This window comes from Lutra lutra, chromosome 6, assembly GCF_902655055.1.
Source record: "Lutra lutra chromosome 6, mLutLut1.2, whole genome shotgun sequence".
Lineage (NCBI taxonomy): Eukaryota > Metazoa > Chordata > Mammalia > Carnivora > Mustelidae > Lutra > Lutra lutra.
Window position 1 is genome coordinate 40,271,554 of NC_062283.1, and position 24,425 is coordinate 40,295,978.

Here is a 24,425-nt window from a genome sequence, read left to right on the forward strand (position 1 = left end):
GGAGTGAGGAATTTGCTAATTCCTAAATCATTCCTTAATTATTCCTAATCAAATAATTCTTAAAAGAAAAAAAAAAAGAATAATTCCTAAAAGGAAAAAAGCAGCAGGAATGAAGTAGTCAGAAATCAGACACATTGAAGAAAGACTCAGAAGATATCTGCCCAATAATTTCTGAACCTCCTACCACTTCAGCTTCAGTTACTTTTGTGACGACTGTAGGTTAACCACAGGGTCAAGGCCTACTGGATAATGAGGCACAATGGATTCACTTGGTAATTAGTGCAGCTAAAACAGCTACAGAAACCTATACTAAACTTATTTTAATGAAGAAGAGAATTTTCTTAGCAACAAGTGAAACTTTAATAATTCAGCAGTTTAAGTTATGTGTGTGTGCATATACACACACATTTATGTATCATGAACACCAGGACAAGCTAATTTCAGTTTATATTTACAAATATGGCAATTTTTAAACTTTCTATAAAAACTTAAATATATGGAATGAATAAGTCATGGGAATAAAAGGCACAGCATAGGAAATATAGTTAGTGATATTGTAGTAGTGTTGTATGATGACAATGATAGCTACACTTGCGGCAGGTATTGAATCACTATGTTGTACACCTGATTACAACGAATGTACACTGTAACTACTGTAACATTGCTTGTCAACTAGGGATGACTGGGTGGTTCAGTCAGTTAAGCCTCTGCCTTTGGCTCAGGTCATGATCTCAGGGTCCTGGGATGGAGTCTCCTACTGGGCTTCTTGCTCAGCGGGGAGCCTCCTTCTCCCTCTGCCTGCCACTCCCCCCAGTTTGTGCTCTCTCGCTGACAAATAAATAAAATCTTTTAAAAAACTGTATGTCAGTTATACTTAACTAAAAAAATTTATAAAACAAAACTGAACTTAAATAAGATGTTGAACTACAACACTAACCTCTTGTGAATAAATTCATCATATAGAATTATCTTTACATTATTAGAAAAGACAATGTGAAAATCAACCATTTTATGAGAAAAATACCATATTTTTAGTATTTTATCGATGGACTGAATATATTCTTGCATTTGGATTAAATTTAGGGTGTGGTACTGTATTTTTAAGCGTTTATTTAATCTCTGTCTATAGTGAAATATCTATTAAAAGATGTTTAGCATAAGTTATATAGTAACACTCAGAAGCCTTGGGGCTCTCAGAATAATGGGTAATGTTCTAGAGCAGGGGTCAGCAAGTTTTTTTCTGCAAAGGACCAGACAGTAAATATTTTCGACTTTGCAGGCCATGTGATTTCTGCCACAAACACCTAACCTTGCCACATGGCACAAAAGCAGCATCAGACAATATGAAAACAAATGAGTGTTGGACTCCAGCACATTATTTATAAAATCATCCAGTTAGAGTTTTCAGCAGCCCTGCTGCAAAGTCATAGTTTGCTGGCCCCTGAGCTATCAGACTTGTTCTATACATTTTGTCTTCCTACCCAGTACAAACTTTTATAACAGCCTCAAAGCTTAATCAAACAGCAAATGCACATACCTTTTCCCCAGGAATTCCAGGAGTACCAAATTCACCTTTCATACCACCTGAACCCTAAAATATAGAAATGCTTTCAGGAGGTTTTTTTCAAAGGTGTATTAAGTGCTAATGTCAAAGAGAATCTACCATTTCACAGATAGGCTGCTTCTGCTTGCACAAAAGTTTGTTTACTGAGTCCCTTCTTTGTATTGTCCACAAGTCATTAAACTATACTTTTGACAATAATTTATCAAAAAGTTAATAAGTAATAAATATCAAAATGCTAATCAAAACTAAAACTAAACATTCTCCACACAGATATATGTAATTCAGTTTTGTCATTTCTTTTACATTTATCAAAGATAAGGAATGATTCTATTGCTTTTATCTTAAGTAATACCTAACGCTTTCAACTCAAGCAAGTCATGAAATTTTAGACTCTAAGGTATTCATATTTGTTTCATTAATGTGCCTGAATCTCCATTATATCCTCTAGGAAAAATTCCACAGCTGGGCCAACCCAATTGTTAACTTCCCTGCTTTTCCATTTAAATGGGAAAAAATATTCTCAATGAAGTTGATGTGTTACTTACATCTGCCTTAATGGCTCTACCACAAATTCAGTCTAATAATTTATCCTTGAAATGGTAGAAAATAAATCAACTTTCTAATGAGTTTCACTAATGTGTGGTAGAGATTTTAAGAAATATATCAGAATTTTGTGACTATATAATGCTATTATTACACTGATATATGTTCATTTCAGATTTAAGGTATACAAGTAAATTTCAACTTCAAGTTCCTATAAATTAGATGAGATTACATCAGGTTGGGTAAAACTGACATAAAAATAAAATTGATACAAAACAAAATAAATAAAATATATTCAATATTAGATTAGAAAAAATAGAGAAATATTTATTTCTTATATTGACATAGGTCAAAAGTCAATATTAAATTCTACCTCTAAGAGCTTACTACTAAGGGAAGATATCCCTTCTTTCAAAGAAATTGACAACATATTTTGATTCTATTACAGAATGAGCAGGTGAGTAATGTCAGATTGAAAAGAAAATAAAGGGAAACTCACCAGTAATCCCTGACTTAATACATTAGACTATTCAAAATGGAAACTGCCATATACCGAGATCTGAAGGAGGGGAAAGGAATCAATACACAAGTTTCTGACTAAAGAGGTAAATTAACTTATTCCATTTTAAATTGTTTTGATTTTCTCTAGAAGTATATCAGCAAAGCAATCATTTCATAAAGCCTATAGTTTGGAGGAAATTAACTGGATATGTGGAAGATAATAATTCAAACATAAACTGGAAAATTATTCCCCAGATAGAGCTCAGACCTTAGGTTAAGGGACATTGAAATTGAGCTGCTATTTTATAAAACTCTCACAGAATTTCAACTTTGAAGTGGGTAAGGGTATTAGCCAGGGTCTTAAAGAATTGAGAAAGTAATGTGGTTGCTAAGTAATTAGGTTGCTAACTACATTTGCTAAAAAAAAAAAAATGTGGGGGGCATTAAAAGATTCAGAAAATTACAATAATCAAATCGAAATGAAAGAAGAGTATTAATTGTTATTTCAAATAATATGATCTAGAGTTTACTCTTGGACAAATGAGTTGATTTGATTAAGTGCTCTAATACAGAATACTAATCACATCTAGGTGTTCAAATCCATGCAATGGTTGAATTTCAAACCATCTTACTCCATTAAGAGGGTCATCATTTTTATGAAAAGAAAAAAAACAGTAAATCAGATTAATGAAGCATGGATGAGAACATAGGCAAGTAAAGATAAAAATTAAATTAAGCCCAAACTTGTTTTTTCCCAAATATATTTTTTAAAGATTTTATTTATTTATTTGACAGAGATCACAAGTAGACAGAGAGGCAGGCTTGCGGGGGGTGGGGAAGCAGACTCCCTGCTGAGCAGAGAGCACAATGCAGGGCTCCATCCCAGGACCCTGGGATCATGACCTGAACCGAAGGCAGAGGCTTTAACCCACTGAGCCACCCAGGCATTGCTAATTAGCAATATATAGCTAAAACGAATCAGGTCACTTTGTTTTTTAAAAGAAAAAGTATAGTATAGAACACTAGTGAGTAACAGTCCTTGATGATTTAACATATCTAGTTCTTCCTCTGCAAACTGACTCTTTGCCCTGCTTGGCAAAGTTCCCTGGGAAATTGGGGCATCAAATTTATAAGTTCTAGAAACAGCTAAGTGGATGATTTAGACTTTCTCTCAGGTGTTCATTCATTTATTCAACTCCTATTATGTGCTGCTCTATGTATGCTGCTCCCAAAATTCCTATTCTAGTGGGGGAAATGAATAAACGCATAATGCTAACAAGTCAGGTGATACTAAAAGTGCTAAGAGAGAAGATAGAAGTGGAATGAAGGGATGCTTTTATATAAAGACTTCAGACTAGGCCTTTCTATTTTAAAGTGATTTCTGAGATTTCTAAATGGTGTGAAGGAGAGAGCCAAGTGGCTCTCTCTGAGGAGGAGATCTGAGGAAGCCCCACGTAGATGTAACCTGGCGTGAAGACCCTGGAGCAGGATAGAACAAGGGAAGAGGGTAGGACACCATATAGGGAGTGGAGAGTGGGATGGAGAGAGCTCTACACATTATTTGGAGCCATGGAGAGAGCTTCAGTGTTTATCCTGAGAGAGACAGGAAGACACGGTGGGTTTTGACCCAGATGGGAAAGGATTTACTCACATGATTATTCATTGTCAAATAATGTTGGGAACAGAAGACATAGCTTTGATGAAATACTTAAATCATTAAGTGACCTTTTCAAGAAATTAACTATCAATAACTTAACATTTGCTACAAGTAGCTTACAATAACACATTAAGATTTTTATATACTAAAATATTTATAAATTCAAAGGGATTATTTTACAGATGAAGATTAATTTGTTTTTGGCCAAGTCACATAAGAAACTCAACTCAAACTAAAGGGATTATTTCCACCTCTTCCTCAATATGTGAACAAGTATACTATAGACAGAAAAGCAGAAGAAACATATTTTTTCAGTCTGTATTATGTGTGAGTTTCTGGCACTATGTATCTTATATACATTTTATTGTATTCCTTCTTCACAATAAACCATTGACTAGGTATTATTAAGGACTACTTTTAAAGCAAGTAAGAGATGGATGGGTTTCAGTCTCAAGTGGTTCAGACTCTAGAGAGGTAAGCCTTCTAATATACTGTCCCACATGTACTGTCCTAAATATCCTTTCTCAGTCTTATAGACCAAAAGGAAAACCTTGAGAATGTCTGGTTCCTTTAGCAACACTGCACTTCTGATCATTTCATGAAATTATCTATTCAATATACCTTAGAGCAAAATGACTTTCAATCTTCAAGCCATGCAGGCATTATTTTGTGCACCTAGTCTAATAATGAAAATATATAGCAGATTTAAACACAAGGAAAGTCATCTTTATTTATTTCACATTAAAGTTGCAGGATCACACAGTACAATAAGAATAGGAACAGACTCATCATCAACTCCTTAAAATGAAACAATACATCTATGTTTATTACGAGTGCCAGAAAGCAGAACACATTCATAGCCATAGTCATCTGAAGTCATAATTACACAGCAAGTATTATGCTGGTTTAATCAAATGCTGGTGCTTGCATTGAAAAAATAAAGTATATTGAAAAACAAATTAATTTTTTGTCTTGTTTTGTAGATCATCAATTTATTTTATCCCAGCTGTTTTTACCTTGCCACTAAAATCACTTGCAGTTATGAGTTTTGTATAGTCTGGAATTTAAAACCAATGTTAATATTTTAAAAACATATCTTAAATGGAAGTTATATAATACACTGTAACCCTAAGGTACATTTTTGTGTATTTTATAGATTTGGAATACAATAAATTTACTAATAATTTCATTTTTACTAATTCCTTCTTAGTTCTTTTCTACTGGAACTAGTAGAAGGTTCTACTGGAACTAGTAGGAGGGAAGACTCCTTGAACAAATAATCACTAGATTGCAAACTCAGTGAGAGTAAGCCTAGTTTTCTCACTACTGCTATAGGTCCAGAACTTAGCACACTTTTTGTTATAATAATAGGAACTCAATAAATAGTTGCTGATGAATTAATGAATAAAAGAAAAATGAATATTTAGATGTTGAAAGAGGTATCTACTGTATGATTAAAGAGTATGGAGGAAAGAATGAGTCTTTAAATGACATATACTCTAACACCTCTAACAAGAGAGTCTTAGTGCCTAAACTTTAAAAAAAAATCATCTAAATGTGACTTAATAATTTTTTTAATATTTACTTAATGTTTTTTAAAAGAGACAGGGATATTTTTAAAATATTTTACTCCTTCTGAAACTGACATGTGAAATTTCTTCCTATGCCAATAATCTTAAATTGATAGAACTGGTAAGTCAAAGAATGGGAAAGTCAACTTAAAAAATGTTAATATGTATCACATCACAATCACCAACAAGTAAGACAGATCATGGTTTTCAAAGTACTTTGTGTCAACCTTATGATGTAGGTAAACTGATAGATGACACACTCTCATTTACAGATGAGGGAAATGAAGCATGAAAAGACTGGGTGGCTTGGCCAAGCTCACACAGCTAACCTCAGAAGAGTTGGGATTAATCCAGATCTTTCTACTTTATGAGTCCTCTTAATTATGTTACCATGGGCACACCATTCTACCCATGCATGGTTCTCTTAGCTGCAAAACGAGGATAAAAAATACTGGGTTGAAATTCTTTATGAAGCTATAAGGATAAAACAAGATATTTCAAGTGGAAATGCCATAATCAAAGAACACAAATAATACTGAAGAGCTTTTAGAAAATAGAGCAACCTTCAAAATCCAGACTAGACTTGACATATCTAGGTTCTGATCCTAGCTTGACCACTCACCATGTGCCCTTGGGCAACAATTTAACCTCCCTGAACTTCAGTTTTGCCTTCTGTGAAATAGTAATACCAATACTTAACACAAAGAGTTTTAAGAATCAGAAAAATTACATATCTAAAATACTCTTCCCAGTGTCTGGCACATAGTTAGTTCTCAATAAATACTAGCTATTGTTAAAAGGATTTATATGTTTAGTTTGATTAAAGTCTAGTCTTTAGGACTAGATATTGTTTAATTATTTTAGATTTTCATATAATGGGCTTAAGTAAAGTATTCCAAGTAATTTGATTTGAAGTTCAAAAATAAATGTTCCATCATACTCATACCTCAAAATTCTCTCAAACACTTGCTTAGGTGCTTAAAGTTCCCAGGCAAGCTACAATGAGCAAACTTTCCTTTGGGAGTCAAATGCCTATGAAGCCTTTGTTGAAGCTTGCTCTGCAACTTTGAAGGATCAGTCATTGCTCAGACATCAGTCTCTTAACTTTTGAAATAAGGAGCCCACTTAGATTATGCTGCTAGTTTAGAACCATGAACTTCCAAGTTAAGGCATGAATGGCATTCAAATCTGTTTCACCTTGGAAAGGTGAAAAAAATCAACTCCTAAGCTTAGCACAAATGAATTTATCTAATTAGCTAACAAAAGACATGACATTAAAAAGTGGAAAATGGAACACTTAAGTTTTGATATGGTAGGGAGAAGGGAAAGGCAAATCTCTAAGCATGGGATATTGCCTAAAATTAGTTCAATAAAGGTGTGCTGTTTAGGAAAAGGGTTGGGAGCTAAGGAAGAATCTTCAGTGGGAACCTATCAGCAGACAAGAGAATTCACAAGAAAAGTAAATTATAAGCCAATATTCCTGATAAAAATAGATGCAAGAACCCTCAACCAAATACAAGCAAAATGAATTCAAGAATAAAGTGAAAGCATTACCCACCAGGATCAGAACATTCCATGCAAAGCAACAAAATATATATTCTTCTCAAGTGCACATGGAACATTTTTTATGATAGATCAAATGTGGGGCACCTGCGTGGTTCAGTCAGTTAAACTTTCAGCTCAGGTCATGATATCAGGGCTCTAGGATCAAGACCCACATCAGGCTCCCTGTTCAGGGGGAGCCTCCTTCTCCCTCTCTTCCCTACTCCTGCTTTCTCTCACTAGCTCTGTCACTATCTCTGTCTCTGTCTCTGTCTCCAATAAATAAATAAAATCTTTAAAGAAGATAGATCAAATGTTAGGCCACAAAGCCAATCTTAATAAATTTAAGAAACTGTATTCCCCTGATGATGAGTATTTACCAAAAAGATACAAAAATATTGATTCAAAGGGGCTCATACACCCCCATGTTTATCACAACACTATCAACAGCCAAATTATGAAAAGAGCCCAAAGGTCCATTGAATGATGAATAGATAAAGAAGATATGGTATACACACACACACATGAATATTACTCAGCCATCAGAAAGAATGAGCCCTAGCCATTTGCAATGATGTGGATGGAGCTAGAGTATATTATGCTATGTGAAATAAGTCAGTCAGAGAAAGACAAAGAGTATATGATTTCACTCATATGTAGAATTTAAGAAACAAAACTGAAGAACATAGGGAAGAAAAAAGAGAAAGAAGCAAACTACACAACACACTTAACTACAAAGAACAAACTGAGGGTTAATGGAGGGAGGTAGGTTTGGGATGGGCTAAATGGGCTATGTGGGTGACGAGTACTAAGGAGGGCGATTATTGTGGTGAGCATTGGGTGTTATATAGAGGTGATGAATCACTGAATTCTATTCCTGAAACCAATATTACCCTATATGTTAACTAACTAGAATTTAAATAAAAACTTGAGAGGAAAAAAAGTTAAGAAACTGAAATCATATCAAGCATCTCTTCCAACTACAATGGTATGAAACTTGAAATTAATAACATGAAAAAAACCTGGAAAATTCACAAATAACTGGACATTAAACAACATGCTACTGAATCATCAATGGATCAAAGAAAAATCAGAAGAGAAATAAAAAATACCTGCAACAAATAAAAATGTAAAGACAGCATAACAAATTGTGGGATATAGCAAAAGCAATTGTTAAGAGTGAAGTTCATAGTGATAAGCACCTACTACAAGTAACAAGAAAAGTCTCAAACAGCTCAAATTTACACCTCAAGGAACTAGGGGAAAAAGAAAAAGACCAAAACAACTAAGCCCAAAGTTAGTAGAAGAAAGAAATAACAAAGAGTACTGCAGAAATGAATAGAGACTAAAAACAAAATAGAGATCACTGAAACTAAGAGGTGGTTCTTTGAAAGAGAAACAAAATTGACAACTCTTAAGTAGACTCATCAAGAAAAAAAAAAAAAAATGGGAGGACTCAAAATCAAAAATGAAAAAGAAGTTAAATTGATACCACAGAAATATAATGGATCATTAGACTACCATGAGCAATGATTATGTCAACAAACTGGACAACCTATATAGACATTATAGAAGAAATGGATAAATCCCTAGAAACATACCTCCTACCAAGACTGAATCATAATAAACAGAAAACCTGAGCAGACTAATTAATAATGAGATTGAGTCATTAATCAAAAATACCTCAATAAACAAAACTATAGGATCAGAGAGCTTCACTGGTGAATTCTACCCTATATCCAAAGAAGAATAAATATCAATTCTTCTCAAACTCTTCCAAAAAATAGAATAATAGAGAACTATTCCAAACTCATTTTATGAGGCCAGCATAACCTTGATATCAAAATTAGACAAGTATGCCACAAATAAAGGAATTACAGGCTAATATCCCTGATGAACCTAGATGAAAAAATTCTCACAAAATATTAGCAAACAGAATTCAACAATTTATTAAAAGTATGCACCATGATCAAGTGGGATTTACTATAGCAATGCAAGGATGGTTCAATATGATACATCACATTAATGAAATGAAGGATAAAAATCATATATGATCATCTCAATAGATACAGGAAAAGTATTTGACAACATTCAGATACGATAAAAACTCTCAACAGTGTTTATAGAGGGAAAGTACCTCAACATAATAATGTTTATGTATGACATGCCCACAGCTAACATCATACTCAATGGTGAAAAGCTGAAAGTCTTTCCTCCAAGATCAGGAACAAGACAAGGATGCCAAATCCCATCACTACTATTCAACATAGTATTGGAAGTCTTAGACAAGACAATAGGTATGAAAAAGAAAGAAAAGGCATCCAGACTGGAAGGGGATAAGTGAAACTCTCACTATTTGCAGATGACATGATTTTATGTAGAGAAAACCATGAAGAATTCATCAAAAAACTGTTAGAACTAATTAACAAACTCAGTTAAGGTTGCAGAGTACAAAACCAAGACACAAAAATCTATTGTGTTTCTATGTACTAATAGTGAACTACCAGAAAAAGAAAAAAATCTTAATTATATTTGTATCAAAAAGAGTAGAAGTTTTAAGAATAAATTTAACCAAGGAGGTGACAGATATGTATACTGAAAACTATAAGACATTAATAAAAGAAACTGAAGACACAAATAGAAAGATATTCTATGCTCATGGATTAGAAGAATCAATATTGTTCAAATATCCATACTACCCAAAACAATCTATAGATACAATGCAATCCCTATCAAAATGGCATTTTTCAAAGAAATAGAAGAAATCATTCTAAAATTTGTATGGAACCACAACAACAAACAAAAAACCAACCCAGTAGTCAAAGCAATCTTGAGAAAGAAAAACAAAGCTAGAGGCATCATGCTCCCTGATTTCAAACGATATCACAAAGCTACAGTAATTAAAACAGTAGAATATTGGCAACAAAATAGACACGTAAATAATGGAACAAAATAGAGAAACAATAATTAAACCCATGCATAAGTGGTCAATTAATTTATGACAAAGGAACCAACAATATAAAATGAGGAAATGACACTCTCACCAACAAATGATGTTGCAAAAACTGGACAGTCACAGGCAAAAAAATAAAATTTGACCACTATCTTACACTATGTTACACAATTAATTCAAAATAGATTAAAGACCTGAATATAAGATCTGAAACTATAAAACTCCTAGAAAAAAAAAAAGTTTTTTAGGCACTAGGCTCCTTGATACAGGTCTTGGTGATAACTCTTAAATCTGACACCAAAAGGAAAAATAAATAAGTGTAAGTATACCATGCTAAGAAGCTTCTGCACAGCAAAGGAAACCATCAAAAAATGAAAAGACAATGTAGTGAATGGAAAAAAATATGTAATTCACATATCTGACAATGACAAAGGACTAATATCCAAATATATAAAGAACTTATACAATTCAACCACAAAAAAATTGAAAATCCAATTAAAAAATGGGCAGAAGACCTGAATAGACATTTTTCAAAGAAGACATATAGATGACTAACTGGTACATGAAAAGGTGCTCAATATCATTAATCATCAAGGAAATAACAAATCAAAACCATAATGAGATATCACCTCACATCCGTTAGAATGGCTGTTATTAAAAATACAAGCAATACCATGTGTTCATGAGGGTGTGCAGAAAGAGAAACTTTCCACAAAGAAACTGTATAGCCATTATGGAGAACAGTATGGGCATTCTCCAAAAAGTTAAACGTAGAATATCCAGCAATTCCACTGTTGTGTATTTATCTGAAGAAAATAAAAACATTAACTCGAAAAGATAAATGCACCTCCATATTCATTGCAGCAATATCTACAGTAGCCAAGATATGGGAACAATTTAAGTGTCCATCAGTGAATGAATGGATAAGGAAGATGTGATACACATACAAGCACACACACATATACACACAGTGGAATATTATTCAGTCATGAAAGACAATAAAATCTTGCCATTTATGACAACATGGATGGACCTCAAAGCCATTAATAGTATGTGAAATAAGCCAGACAGTGAAAGACCAATACTATATGATCTCTCTTATATGTGGAGAAAAGAAAAAGAGAGAGAGAGAGAGAGAGGGAGGGAGGGAGGGAGGAAGAGAAGAGGAGGGGAGGGGAGGGGGAGAGGAGAGAAGAAGAGAGGAGAAGAGAGAAGGGAAGAGAAGGGAAGGGAAGAGAAGAGAAGAGAAAAGGAGAGGAAACCAAACTCAGATACAGAGAACAGATTGGTGGTTGCCAGAATTAGGGAGTGGAGGTTGGAGAAATGGGTGAAGGGGGTAAAATTTTATTAAAAAAAAAGAAAGATAAATAAATGATAGGAAGCTAAAAAAGAATGTTTAGTGGGGATCCATCAGCACACAAGAGAAATAAGAGTTTAAGTATCTGGAGAACAGAATGCTAGAGTAGGCTAGGGCACAACTAAAAAATAAACTTTCTTGCTTCACAATTTTGCTTATAGTTTATAGATACAAAGATTTGGGTTTCCACATCTTTTCAAATTTTAGTTCCAATAGGAACTCAAAAGGAAATTTGAATGGTGATGTAGTCTTATTTATTTCAGCAATCAGCCTTTAAATATAGTCCTTAATAGACTTTAACAGAAATGTGCATTTGTATGGGACATCGAGATAGGAGATAGATGCATTTTAAAGTCACTTTTGGACAAATCCACTTTCATCCTTACGGTGTTTTGAGGTATCTTACCGGTTCTCCTTTATCTCCTTTCTGACCAGGTGAGCCTGGAGTTCCCGGCAATCCTGCTTCTCCCTGAGCAAAAATGAATTCTGTGTTATCAAACATTCTATCACCTTGAGCTAAAGACTAACAGTTTACAAATATGAAGGTGACAATAGTAGGATAAAGCTTTACTCTCCTCTGAGCTCATGTTGGTTCATCTGCTAGAATGCCCTTCCCTTCTCGGAGGCTCAGTACTCTCTCTCTTCCAAATGCCATTTGACATCATCTCCTCTATGAGACTTTCCACCAACTGGAACAGGTGATGCTCCTCTATGGCCCCTGCACCTTGTACTTGCTCTTCTCATCGAGCTTACATACAATTTTGGTTACCAGAAGAAATGTAAGGTTCCTCTAAACTTTTACCTCACTCCTATATCTACTCTTCCAGCCAGGAGTGAAGTGGTAGCTGAATGTGTTAAGTCTCTAAGGGCAAGTAGTAAGGCACAGTACTAGGGAACATTCTGCTCTAGGAACCAAGGCTAGTTTTTTTCTTTTCCTCTTTCCTTTCCTTTTCCTCTTTTCTTTTTTCTTTTCCTCTTTCCTATGGGCATAGAGGAAAACCATCAAGAAATCGCTTAGCCTCCTTATAGCACTGCCTCATGACTGCTGTTAACATTCATAAAAGAAGTTTATGAAGGTTCACAGGATCACTCTTCCTCACCAGGGCACCATACTGGCACAAATGAAGCAAATTCTTAAAGTAATATTCTCTTCCTATTTCCTACAGTATCAGTAACCAACAAAGAAATACTATATAAAGTACCTGTGTACGTGTTAAAGAGCAGGCACTGTTTTCTTCAACTGTGAATTCCCAGAACGGAAGCCTATTCCCAACATATATTAATTACTCATTATTTGTCTGCTGTACAGGTGGGCCCCCCTCCCCCCTTTACCTTTCTATCCATTCTAATTCACAGCCTGGAAAGAAAGTCTGATGGCTCCAGAACTATCAAAAAAAAAAAAAAAAATCCCAGGAAATCCTATTCCCAATTCCCTTCTCTTAACCCATACCCAGTGACGGAGTGGCTTATGTATTTGATTCAACTAGCACTAAAGGTCAAGACACACTATCTGTGCACTGGGGCCACATCCAAGGGGCTTGGCTCACTCTGTGTAGTGGCTTTTCTGTGGGCATAGATTGAAACTAGCAAACCTTGTTTGGAATGCACTGGCACCGGTCTTGAAGTTCCTGCGTTGCTGGCAGATAGGCAGATATTTTACTGGCGTGAGCGGGTAACAATGATGGTGCAGTATGTCCATAGCCATCCTGCTCTGGACACTAAAATCCAGAAAAATGATTAGAGTCAATTCCAAACATTCTAACCTCCCAAATACAGACTCCCACCAAACTAGGGATGACACTGGTATGTGAACATTTAGAATACCTTTGCTCTTTCACTAAGCCTCCGATGTGTTTTATTACACTGACAACATGCTAGAAATACACCAAAATGTTGGTTTGTTGAGGAATTCTGAAGCTATTATAAATGACTTTATGATGAGTACAGTAATCCCAAACATTCACAGTAACTGCCTAGTTAAAATAAAATAGTTACACATATTACATCTGTGTACGTGTTTGTGGAACAAAATTTTTAACAAAAGCAAGCAACGTGAACTTTTAGAACTCATTTACTTCCAACAAGATGATTGTAAAGGCACGTAAAAGTAGAAAATAAATTCTTTTTATACTCCAGGATGGTATATATTTAATTAAAGTATACATTAGTCTTGGTCTTTAAAGTCCCTTGTCCTTTAAAGTTATTAAAAACGCCTCCATTGTAACAGACAAGTGGTGAATTTTATACATAAGCAGTGGGTTCAGAACATGTGGGATAACATGAAGTGAAACTTAGTAACAAAGCAATGAACTTTTTTTTCTCTCAAAAATAAATCCAGACAGGGAGGATAAATAAATGCATCCCTTCTTCTCCACATCATTTACCAGGCTCTTCACCATGGTCTGTAACTGTGAATTTGTAATTTTATAAACTTGTAATTTTCTAACTCTGAATTTGCAATTTAGGTGGAAGGATTCACACATTACTTTGTATGCTACAAATCATATATGCTTGGAAAAGTCAGGATACAAAACTAAAAGATTGTCAGTGGTTATTTATTGTGGTAAGACTACGGTTGATAATTACTTCCTTCTTTGAATTTGGCTGTATTTTTCAAGTTTTCTATAATAAACATACACAATTTTTAAAAAGATTTTATTTATTTATTTGGCAGAGAGAGAGAGAGAGAGACCACACAAGCAGGGGGAGCACCAGAGGAAGAGGGAGAAGTAGGTTCCCCACTGAGCAGGGAGCCCCACGTGGGGCTCGATCCCAGGACCCTGGGATCATGACCTGAGCTGAAGGCAGAGACTTAACTGACTGAGCTACCCAGGCGCCCCAACATACATAATTTTTAAAACAAAAAACTTCTCTTGAAAAAAATGGGTAACACTCTAATATTTCTGAAACCAACAAAAACTGTAAGAAAAATGACACCCAGAAACACTGGGATTAGTTTCCTGTGTCCACCCCGAGGTCTATCAGATTCATTCTCTCCAGATTTAATAATTAGCTATTCTGTTATCTTAATAAGTTTCCAAGTCCACAAGTCTAAAAGTCGTATTAGAATGAAACACGATTAACATCAGAATAGTCCGTTTATCTTGTATGATTTGGTATGATTTTCCAGCAACTTCCTGCTCTACCAGTTACCACTTAGGTGACCAAGACCCAGTTTGAGTTCATAATTTTGGTCTGGATAACTAATTTACTATAATAAATTGGGAGTTTAAATGACTTTAAAAGTATGTCTCAGGATTCTCTATAAAACTTTCCACACTCTCCAAAAAGTGCCTGAAGGGAACATAAAAATGTACAAGTAAGGACTCTTCCCTTCATAAAACCTCTGGTTTTGATTTGATGCATATTTAGTTAATTGGCCCTACAAATTTTAATCACATTTCTCATTTATTTTCAACAAATGTTGCTGATTTTCTCCTTCTATGTCTGTGGTCATGAAAGTTTACAGAAACAGAAAATCTAATCAGTAGAAGAAAAGAACTATATTTAAAGATGACCTTGAATAAATTTCACCCTTGACCATGCTGTAACATATCAATAACCAAAAAAAGTCTAATTTGAAATTCCAGGATAAAATTAAAATTTTAAGCAAGCACATTAAAATTTTCTGAATTCAACACATTTTTCAGGAAAAAAAGTTGTCAGAATTACAACAGATGCACTTAAATGGCTTTCATATAGTTATTTACCTTCCAAACTATACACTCCCACTTGTAAAATGTAGCATGTTTCTATTTTTTGCTACTCCTTAAAAAATGGTGATGTCCCTTCAAATAATTATTAGCAGGAAAATAAGCAGGTTTTTATTGTTTTATCCTATAGTCAAAAATGAATTCCTACCTTATTTTCTACACTTTAACTCCTAAATAATATTTTTAAGATGCGATTAATTTTCTTCCACACTTTCTGAAGTTATGTAATTACTTTTAACAGTCAAACCACTCCATCAAATCTATCACTCATACTTCCTTAAACAATTTTCTCATAATTTGAATTGAAAAATCTCTACTATGTGATAATACAGAGTAAAAACTACTGGTCAAAAATACAATATTTAGATATATCAAAACACTATGTTACTTTTCAACCAGGAAAAATTATTATTTTAAGGGCTCTTACATCCTAAAGGAATAATTAATTTAAAAAAGTAAACTTTTGGAGAATTAACATCTTCAAAATTTAAATATGTGGCTCCAGGAAGTCTAGGTATTTTGTCTGTAGATTGACATTATAAATTTTCTTTTTAGATATTTATAGAAAGATATTTGGCTGGCTTTCATTTTACTTGGAATGAGAGCCATAAACTGGGTTGGAGATATGCTTTATAAAACCAAGTTACATAAGCAAAACAAATAATTTTGAAAAACTTAGCTGTGCTTTGAATCAGTCACATTATTATTCTACTACTCACAGCGAGTGACAGAAGTTAAAAATATTTTTGAATTACTAAACTATCGATAAAATTTTCATGTAATTTTGGACGATAAGTATAGAACTTCTAGGAAATCTAAGATACAAAGAGAAACATTTTCACCATTTTCTTTTACTTTTCATATGTTCTTTCCATAAGACTTTATTGAATTAGTCCCATTTAAATACCTCCTTCCATAGTTGATAAGTCAACAAGTCAAGAAACAATATTTTGACTATCTTCTACAAAGCACTAGGAATAAAAAAAGAAAATATAACTCCACTCAGTGAGTTTAAAATGAAATTGAATAAATTAAAAACAAATACAACTATGTCTAATAATGTAAGATAGCACACATGACCATTATAATGAATGATAGAAAAAGCACTGAATTTTTCTTTTTCTTTTTTTTAAATGGAAGACTGGTATAAGAAAGTAACGTTGTACAGTTAGGTTGGGAATTTTAAGAATGAGAGGCTAAGTAACTGAGTTTATGCTTTGTTGCCAACAGGGAATGACCAAAGGTTTGAGAAAGAGATAAACAGAGGGCAGGGAATATGTCTTATTCACATCTGTTAATGCCTTGTTCTTCAGCACAATGTCTAGAAGATCAATGTTTTTGAATAATTAATGTTTAATGTGAGAAAATAAATGCATATATAAAGCAATGATTCAGAGACTTATTCTGGTTACACTGGAAAGAAAAAGGTCTAGAGAAAGGGAAGGCAGTTGATGTGATAATGCAACAATCCAGGCATGAGATAAAGGTAGACCAGGTGAATAACAGGGAAAACAAAGACGAAAACTCTATCACAGCGTGCCTGGGTGGCTCTGTCGGTTAAACATCTGACTTCTGCTCGGGTAATGATCTCTCAGAGTCCTGGGATCAAGCCCTGCATTAGGGTTCCTGCTCAGCCCCTCCCATCTGCCCCTCCCCTCTGCATATGCTCACACACACTCTCTCTCTCTCTCAAACAAATGAAGTCTTAAAAAAAAAAAAAATCTATCACAAAATAAAGGTATCCAGAATGGATATGATATCTGGATATATGACATCCAGAATAAGGGTATGATCACAGATTTAAAAATCTCTGCAATTGGAAAATGATGATGCTACTGTCAGAACATAGTTTATGGAAAAAGTCATAAATTAACTCTTATTTATGTTGAGTCCAAAGTGAGGACATATCATTCCCAAAGTTCAAGACAAAACACTGGGATTTAAACTGTGTAAAAAAACTATGTGAGAGCACTAAGGGTCGTCTCTTACTTGGAACAAATTACTCACCGGGCTTCAACAGAAGATATTCAGTGCTGCCTTATATTTGTACTCTATGCACCAGGCAACTGGCATTCTATATTCTTCCCAAGCCAAGAAAACTAACTTACCTTGGTGTCTGATATTTCGCAACATGTTTCTTGTGCTATGAAGTTTGAGTTACAGTAGATTTTAAACTGGTGAAGCTCAATCTATTAAAAAAGTAGTAATAAGACACATCATTAGTTTTCTTGAAAGTCACACTTAGGCACTTAAGAATTGTGGTAATTTAACAGGAAAGATAAAAGGAGCTATACAAATAAGTTATTGGTAGATATTTTTAACACTTTTATTTAATTTAGGATTCATGATTTTATGGATCATTTGAGAAAGAGACATGGATTCAATTATTGAGATAGATCTCCAAAAGGAAATCAGGTAATGAAAGCAACTGCAAATCTTTGCTACGATTTCATACAAAAAAGAAGTACTTACTTTAAGAGAGACATTGTTATGCATTACAAGAAAGTATGCCCACAAAATGAGAAATATTTCAAAGTAAGAAATTGTGGAGAAAAAGTAAAGTCAAAGGTATGAGCACACGATGGAAAAGGCTTTCTCAGTAGTTCCAGAGCTCTTATTTGAGACACTGAAACAGATGCTTACTTCTCAATAAGAAAAAAAAAAAGTACTTAGTTTTCCTCTATATTTCATGGATTCTGTCTAATATCTATGGATGATATACTACATTGGGATAACCCTGAGCAATACTCGCAATCTTTTTACAAAAATAATCAGTTCCTTCTATCTGCTTATCAAATTCATATTTTTTGGCATTGGACATGAAATAAAAAGTAGTTCAAAAAAAGTGCAATCATGCCTTTAAATGCAAGATCAAGCAACCATGTGAAAAATAATTATTCCAGACTACTGAAAAGATGCCAATATGATAGATGTATAAATCAGCTATTTTAAGTTATTTTGTGGTTGCAAATTTAATAATTTAATTAATCATACAATGATGTCACATATTATGTATTCAGGAGCAACCTCTTCTCTCTACCCTCTCCTCCCACTGCCTACACGTCTCTCTCTGCCCCTTTCCACCTCTTTCTCTGTCTCCCAGTATTACAGAGCTAGATTATGTATTACTTTGATGTCAATAAGTATGGTCTATAGAAAGATCCAACTGTTAATATTACAATAATTAATCCTACCATAATGAGAAGCGGATATCTTCAGTGAGTTCTGAAACTCTACCCAACACCCAAAAAAAGCAAAAAGGGTAGTGGGGAAAGGCTGTAACTATTACTCTATAGTGTACTGAGATGAACAGAATCAATTCAGCTCATAGAAAGTGTTAAGAAATACAGACATCTTCTGAATTCATGAGCAGCCTACCATTTACAGCCAATGCAAAATTCTGAGATAAAATGAAACTTTTTTATTTTCTATAACTTTTTGCAAGGTATTGAAATTAACTTTTGTTTATAAAATTTAAATACACTGTCTTACATAGTCAAATGAAAGACTATGCAGTAACATACCCATTATACAGAATGAAGAATGGGTATTCCAACTAATTAATATTCTTCTTAACTAAAACTAATATAACATCATGATTGTTATCAATTTAGCCAATAAATATTAAAATTTGATTATGTACCATTCACTATACTAGACCCTTTTATGAATTATTTTTTAAAAAATATTTTATTTATTTATTTGTCAGAGAGTGAGGAGAGAGCACAAGCAGGGGGAGTGGCAGACAGAAGGGGAAGCAGGTTCCCCACTGACCAATGACGCCCAATGCAGAACTTTATCCCAGGACCCTGGGATCATGATCTGAGCCAAAGGCAGATGCTTAACATACTGAGCTACCCAGGTGTCCTGATATGGGAGTTATTTTAGTTAACTAAAGATAGATGATCAATTTTTGATGGATTAGCAATTAATCAAGTACCATGACATTGAAACTACAAACCTAGTTTAATGATGCTTTCTTATTCATTAGTTACTCTGGAATCCTTCACTGACACTGTGCTTTACAAGGACAATGTTTAGGGCTAAGTCTATACTGGCCCTTGTTACACAGAATTTGTTTTAAAAAATCCTTTGTATCTTTTTGTCACTTATTTCTTTTTCACAAAAGTAACTAGGTAGTATAAAAAAATAAAACCCAATTATTAGGATTTTTTTTCAATAACATCCATCCAGCGTAAATAAAACATTTTCACATTACAACAGATCTTATGAATTATAGAGCTTCCACAGAGATGATGAAAAATTAGTCCACTTAAATTTTTAGCAGGACCAAGAATCTTTACAGAACAAAATATGTATTTTATTTGTTTTACTCAAACACTATCTCATAAATAAGCTGCATCATAATATCACTTGAATTTTTAAATTTTTGTCTTTTTTTATTTATTTTTAAAAATTTTAAATCTAGTATAGTTACACCCACCTCCCCTCTGGTAACTTTCAGTTTCTTCTCTTTAGTTAAGAGTTCATTTGTTAGTCTGTCTCTTTTCTTCTTTGTTTTGTTTCTTAAATTTTACATATGTGTGAAGTCATATGGTATTTGTCTTCCTCTGTCTTATTTCACTTAGCGTTATACTCTCTAGAACCAACCATATTGTAGTGAATGCCAAGATTTCATTCTTTTTTATGGCTGAGTAATAAATATATAAATATATATATTTTTAGGAAAAATATAAGGATATACATATATAGAGAATATATATATATATTTTAAGGAAATACTTTAAAGAAAATTTTCTTAATTTTTAAGGAAACTCCATACTGTTTTCCTCAGGGGCTGCATGAGTTTGCGTTTCCGCCACAGTGTACAAGGTTTCCTTTTTCTTGGGATCCTTGCCAATACATGTGGTTTCTTGTGTTCTTTAGTGATTCTGACAGCTGTGAAGTGATATCTCATTGTGGTTTTGATTTCATTTCCTTGATGATGAGTGATGTTGAGACTCTTTCCATGTGTCTGTAGGCCATCTGTATATCTTCTTTGGAGAAATGTCTGTTCACATCTTCTGCCCATTTTTTAATTGGATTATTTATTTTTTGGGTGTTGAGTTTGGTAAGTTCTTTATATATTTTGGATACTAACCCTTTATCAGATACATCACTTGCAAATATCTACTCGCATTCAATAGGTTGCCTTTGAGTTTTGTTGATGGTTTCCTTTGTTGTACAGAAGTGTTTTATTGTTTTGTTTTGTTTTGTTTTTTGTTTTGTTTTGTTTTTACAGAAACCCAATAGTTTATTTTTGCTTCTGTTTCACTTGCCTCAGAAGACCTATCTTGGTATGGAAGAAGACATTACCGCCTGTGCTCTCTTTTAGGATTTTTATTCTTTCACGTCTCACATTTAGAACCTAATCCATTTTTAGTTTATTTTTATGAATGGTTTAAGAAAGAAGTTCAGTTTCATTCTTTTGCATGTGCCTGTCCAGTTTTCCCAACACCATTTGTTGAAGATACTGTCTTTTTCCCATTGCATATTTTTGCCCCTTTGTTGAAGATTAATTGACCATATAATTGTGGGTTTGTTTCTGGGCTTTTTACTCTATTCTATTTATCTAAGTGTCTATTTTTCTGCCAGTACCAAACTGTTTTGATTACTACAGCTTTTCAGTATATCTTGAAATCTGGGATTGTGATAACCCTCAGTTTTGTTCTTCTTTTTCGAGATTGCTTTGGGTATTCAGGGACTTTTGTGTTTCCGTACAGATTTTAGGATTATTTGTTCTAGTGCTGTGAAGAATGCTGTTGTATCTTGATAGGGATTCCATTAAATCTACAGATTGCTTTAGGTAGTATGGAAGTTTTAAAAATATGTGTTCTCCCAATCCATGAGCATGGAATATCTTTCCATTTGTTTGGCTCATCTTCAATTTCTTTCATCAATGTTTTACAGTTTTCAGAGCTCAGGTCTTTCAACTCCTTGGTTAAGTTGATTCCTAGGCGTTTTATTATTTTTGATGCAATTGTAAATAGGATTGTTTTCTTAATTTCTCTGTTGGCCACTTCATTATTAATATACAGAAATGCAATGGATTTCTATATGTTGATTTTGTATCCTGTGACCATACTGAATTCATTTATAATTCTAGTAGATTTTTGGTGGAGTCTTTGGGGTTTTCTATATATACTATCATGTCATCTGCAAATAGTGAAAGTTTTACTTCTTCCTTGCCAATTTGGATTCCTTTTATTCTTTTTTGTTGTCTGATTGCTGTAGCTAGGACTTCCAGAACTATGTTGATTAGAGTGGTGAGAGTAGACTGCTTTGTGTTGCTCCTGAGATTAGGGAAAAGTTCTGTTTTTCACCATTAAGTACATGTACGAGGTTGGTTTTTCATACATGGCCTTATTATGTTGAGGTATGTTCCTTCTAATCTTACTTTGTTGAGGGCTTTTAATCGTGAATGGATGTTGTACTTTGTCAAATGTTTTTTCTGCTTATATTAAATAATCATATGCTTTTTACCCTTTCTCTTGTTGATGTAATATATCACATTGATTGATTTGCAAATATTGAACCACCTTTGCATGCTGGGAATAAATCCCACTTGATCGTGGGAATTGTGGGAATGATTTTGAGTATTTTTCTACCTATGTTCATCAGAGATATTGGTCTATAGTTCTCTTTTTAACTTATTTTATTTAAATTCAATTAGGCAACATATAGTACATCATTAGTTTTTGATGTAGTGTTCAATGATTCATTAATTGCATATAACACACAGTGCTTATCACTTCACCTGCTCTCCTTAATGCCCATCACCCAGTTACTTCATCCCCCCAACCCTTCTCCCTTTCTGCAACCCTCATTTGTTTCCTGGAGTCAAGAATTTTTCATGGTTTGGCTCCTTCTCTGATTTCTTCCCATTCAGTTTTCCCTCCCTTCCCCCATGATCCTCTGTGCTATGCCTTATATTCCGCGTATGAGTAAAAAAAACCATATGATAATTGTCTTTCTCTGATTGACTTATTTCACTTAGCATAATACCCTCCAGTTCCATCCATGTTGGTGTAAATGGTAGGTATTCATCCTTTCTAATGGCTGGGTAACATTCCATTGTATATAGGAACCATATCTTCTTTATCCATTCACCTGTTGAAGGACATCTCAGTTCCTTCTACAGTTTGGCTATTATGGACATTGCTGCTATTAACATTGGGATGTGCGTGTCCCTTCTTTTCACTACATCTGTATCTTTGGGTAAATACCCAGTAGTGCAATTGCTGGGTCATAGGGTAGCTCTATTTTTAACTTCTTGAGGAACCTCCATATTGTTTTCCACAGTGGCTGTACCAGCTTGCATTCCTACCAACAGTGTAAGAGGGTTCCTCTTTCTTCACATCCTCAACAACATTTGTTGTTCTCTGTCTTGTTAATCTAAGCCATTCTAGCTGGCATAAGGTGGTATTTCATTATGGTTTTGATGTGTATTTCCCTGATGGCAATTGATGTGGAGCATTTTTTTCATGTGTCTGTTGGCCAATTGGATGTCTTCTTTGCAGAAATGTCTGTTCATGTCTTCTGCCCATTTCTTGATTAGATTATTTGTTCTTTGGGTGTTGAGTTTGGTAAGCTCTTTATAGATTTGGGATACTAGCCCTTTATCTGATATGTCATTTGCAAATATCTTCTCCCATTCCATAGGTTGCCTTTCAATTTTGTTGACTGTTTCCTTTGCCATGCAGAAACTTTTTATCTTGAGGTCCCAGTAGTTTGTTTTTGCTTTTGTTTCCCTTGCCTTTAGAGATGTGTCTTCCAAGAAATTGCTGCAGCTGAGGTGGAAGAGGTTACTGCCCATGTTCCCCTTTATGATTTTGATAGATTCCTATCTCACATTCAGGTCTTTCATTCATTTTGGGTTTATCTTTTTATAGAGTGTAAGAGAAGTCCAGTTTTATTCTTCTGGTTGTGGCTGTCCAATTTTCTCAGCACCATTTATTGAAGAGACTGTCCTTTTTCCATTGAATATTCTTTCCTGTTTTGTCAAAGATTAGTGGACCAAAGAGTTGAAGGTCCATTTCTGGAAACTTGTAAACTACCAGGACTGAAACAAGAAGAGGTAGAAATCTGAACAGATCAATAACCAGCAGAAAAACTCAAACAGTGATCAAAAACCTCCCCCAAAACAAGAGTCCAGGGCCAGAGGGCTTTCCAGGGGAATTCTACCAAACATATAAAGAAGAAATAATACCTATTCTACTGAAGTTGTTTAAAAAAATAGAAATAGAATAGAAATGGGAGGAAAACTCCAGAACTCATTCTATGAGGTTGGCATTACCTTGATCTCTTTTTTTATAGTGCCGTTATCTGATTTTGGCTTTCGGGTAACGCTGGCCTCATAGAATCAATTAGGAAGATTTCTTTCCTCTTCTGTTTTTTTCCTATAGTTAGAGAAGACAGATTAATAACTCTTTAAATGCTTATTTGAATTCACCTGTGAAGCAGTGTAGTCCTGGACTTTTGTTTTTTGGGAGTTTCCTGATTACTGATTCAATTTCATTGCTGGTAGGAGGTTTATTCAAATTTTCTATTCCTACTTCAGTTTGGGGAGTGATAGGTTTCTAGGAATTTATTGATTTCTTCCAGCTTGTCCAACTTATGGCTTAATAATATTCTCTTACAATCATTTGTTCTTTTTGTGGTGTCAGTTTTCATTTTTCCTCTTCCATTTGATTTTGTTTAATTGAGTCCTCTCTCTTCTCTCTCTCTCTTTTAATGAGTCTGGCTAGAGGTTTATCAATTCTGTTATCTTTTTCCAAGAAACAGCTCCTGGCTTCATTGATCTGTTCTATTGTGTTTTTAGTTTCTATTTCATGTATTTCTGTTCTAATATTCATTATTTTCTTCCTTTTGTGGCTATTGGGTTTTGTTTGTTCTGTATCTAGCTCCTTTAGGTGTAAGGTTAGGTTGTTTATTTGAAATTTTTTTTTTGCTTCTTGAGATAAGCCTGCACTGCTATAAATTTCCCTCTTAGAACCATTTTGCGGCATTGAAAAGATTCTGGAC

The 24,425-nt window shown here is 34.1% G+C and overlaps 1 protein-coding gene across 6 annotated transcripts in view; it reads right to left on the reverse strand.

The window, feature by feature from the left end:
* COL19A1 (collagen type XIX alpha 1 chain) overlaps window positions 1-24,425 on the reverse strand; it is a 325,663-nt gene that overhangs the window by 246,275 nt on the left and 54,963 nt on the right. For 5 of the 6 annotated variants that reach the window (XM_047734919.1, XM_047734920.1, XM_047734917.1 and 2 more), the window contains exons 7-10: window positions 17,510-17,590; window positions 13,281-13,406; window positions 12,095-12,157; window positions 1,538-1,591 (exon numbers count right to left, since the gene is read on the reverse strand). In XM_047734919.1, the coding sequence (XP_047590875.1) occupies window positions 1,538-1,591; window positions 12,095-12,157; window positions 13,281-13,406; window positions 17,510-17,590 (324 nt within the window). The remainder of the gene's footprint in view (window positions 1-1,537; window positions 1,592-12,094; window positions 12,158-13,280; window positions 13,407-17,509; window positions 17,591-24,425) is intronic. The other variant, XM_047734921.1, reaches the window with a different exon arrangement.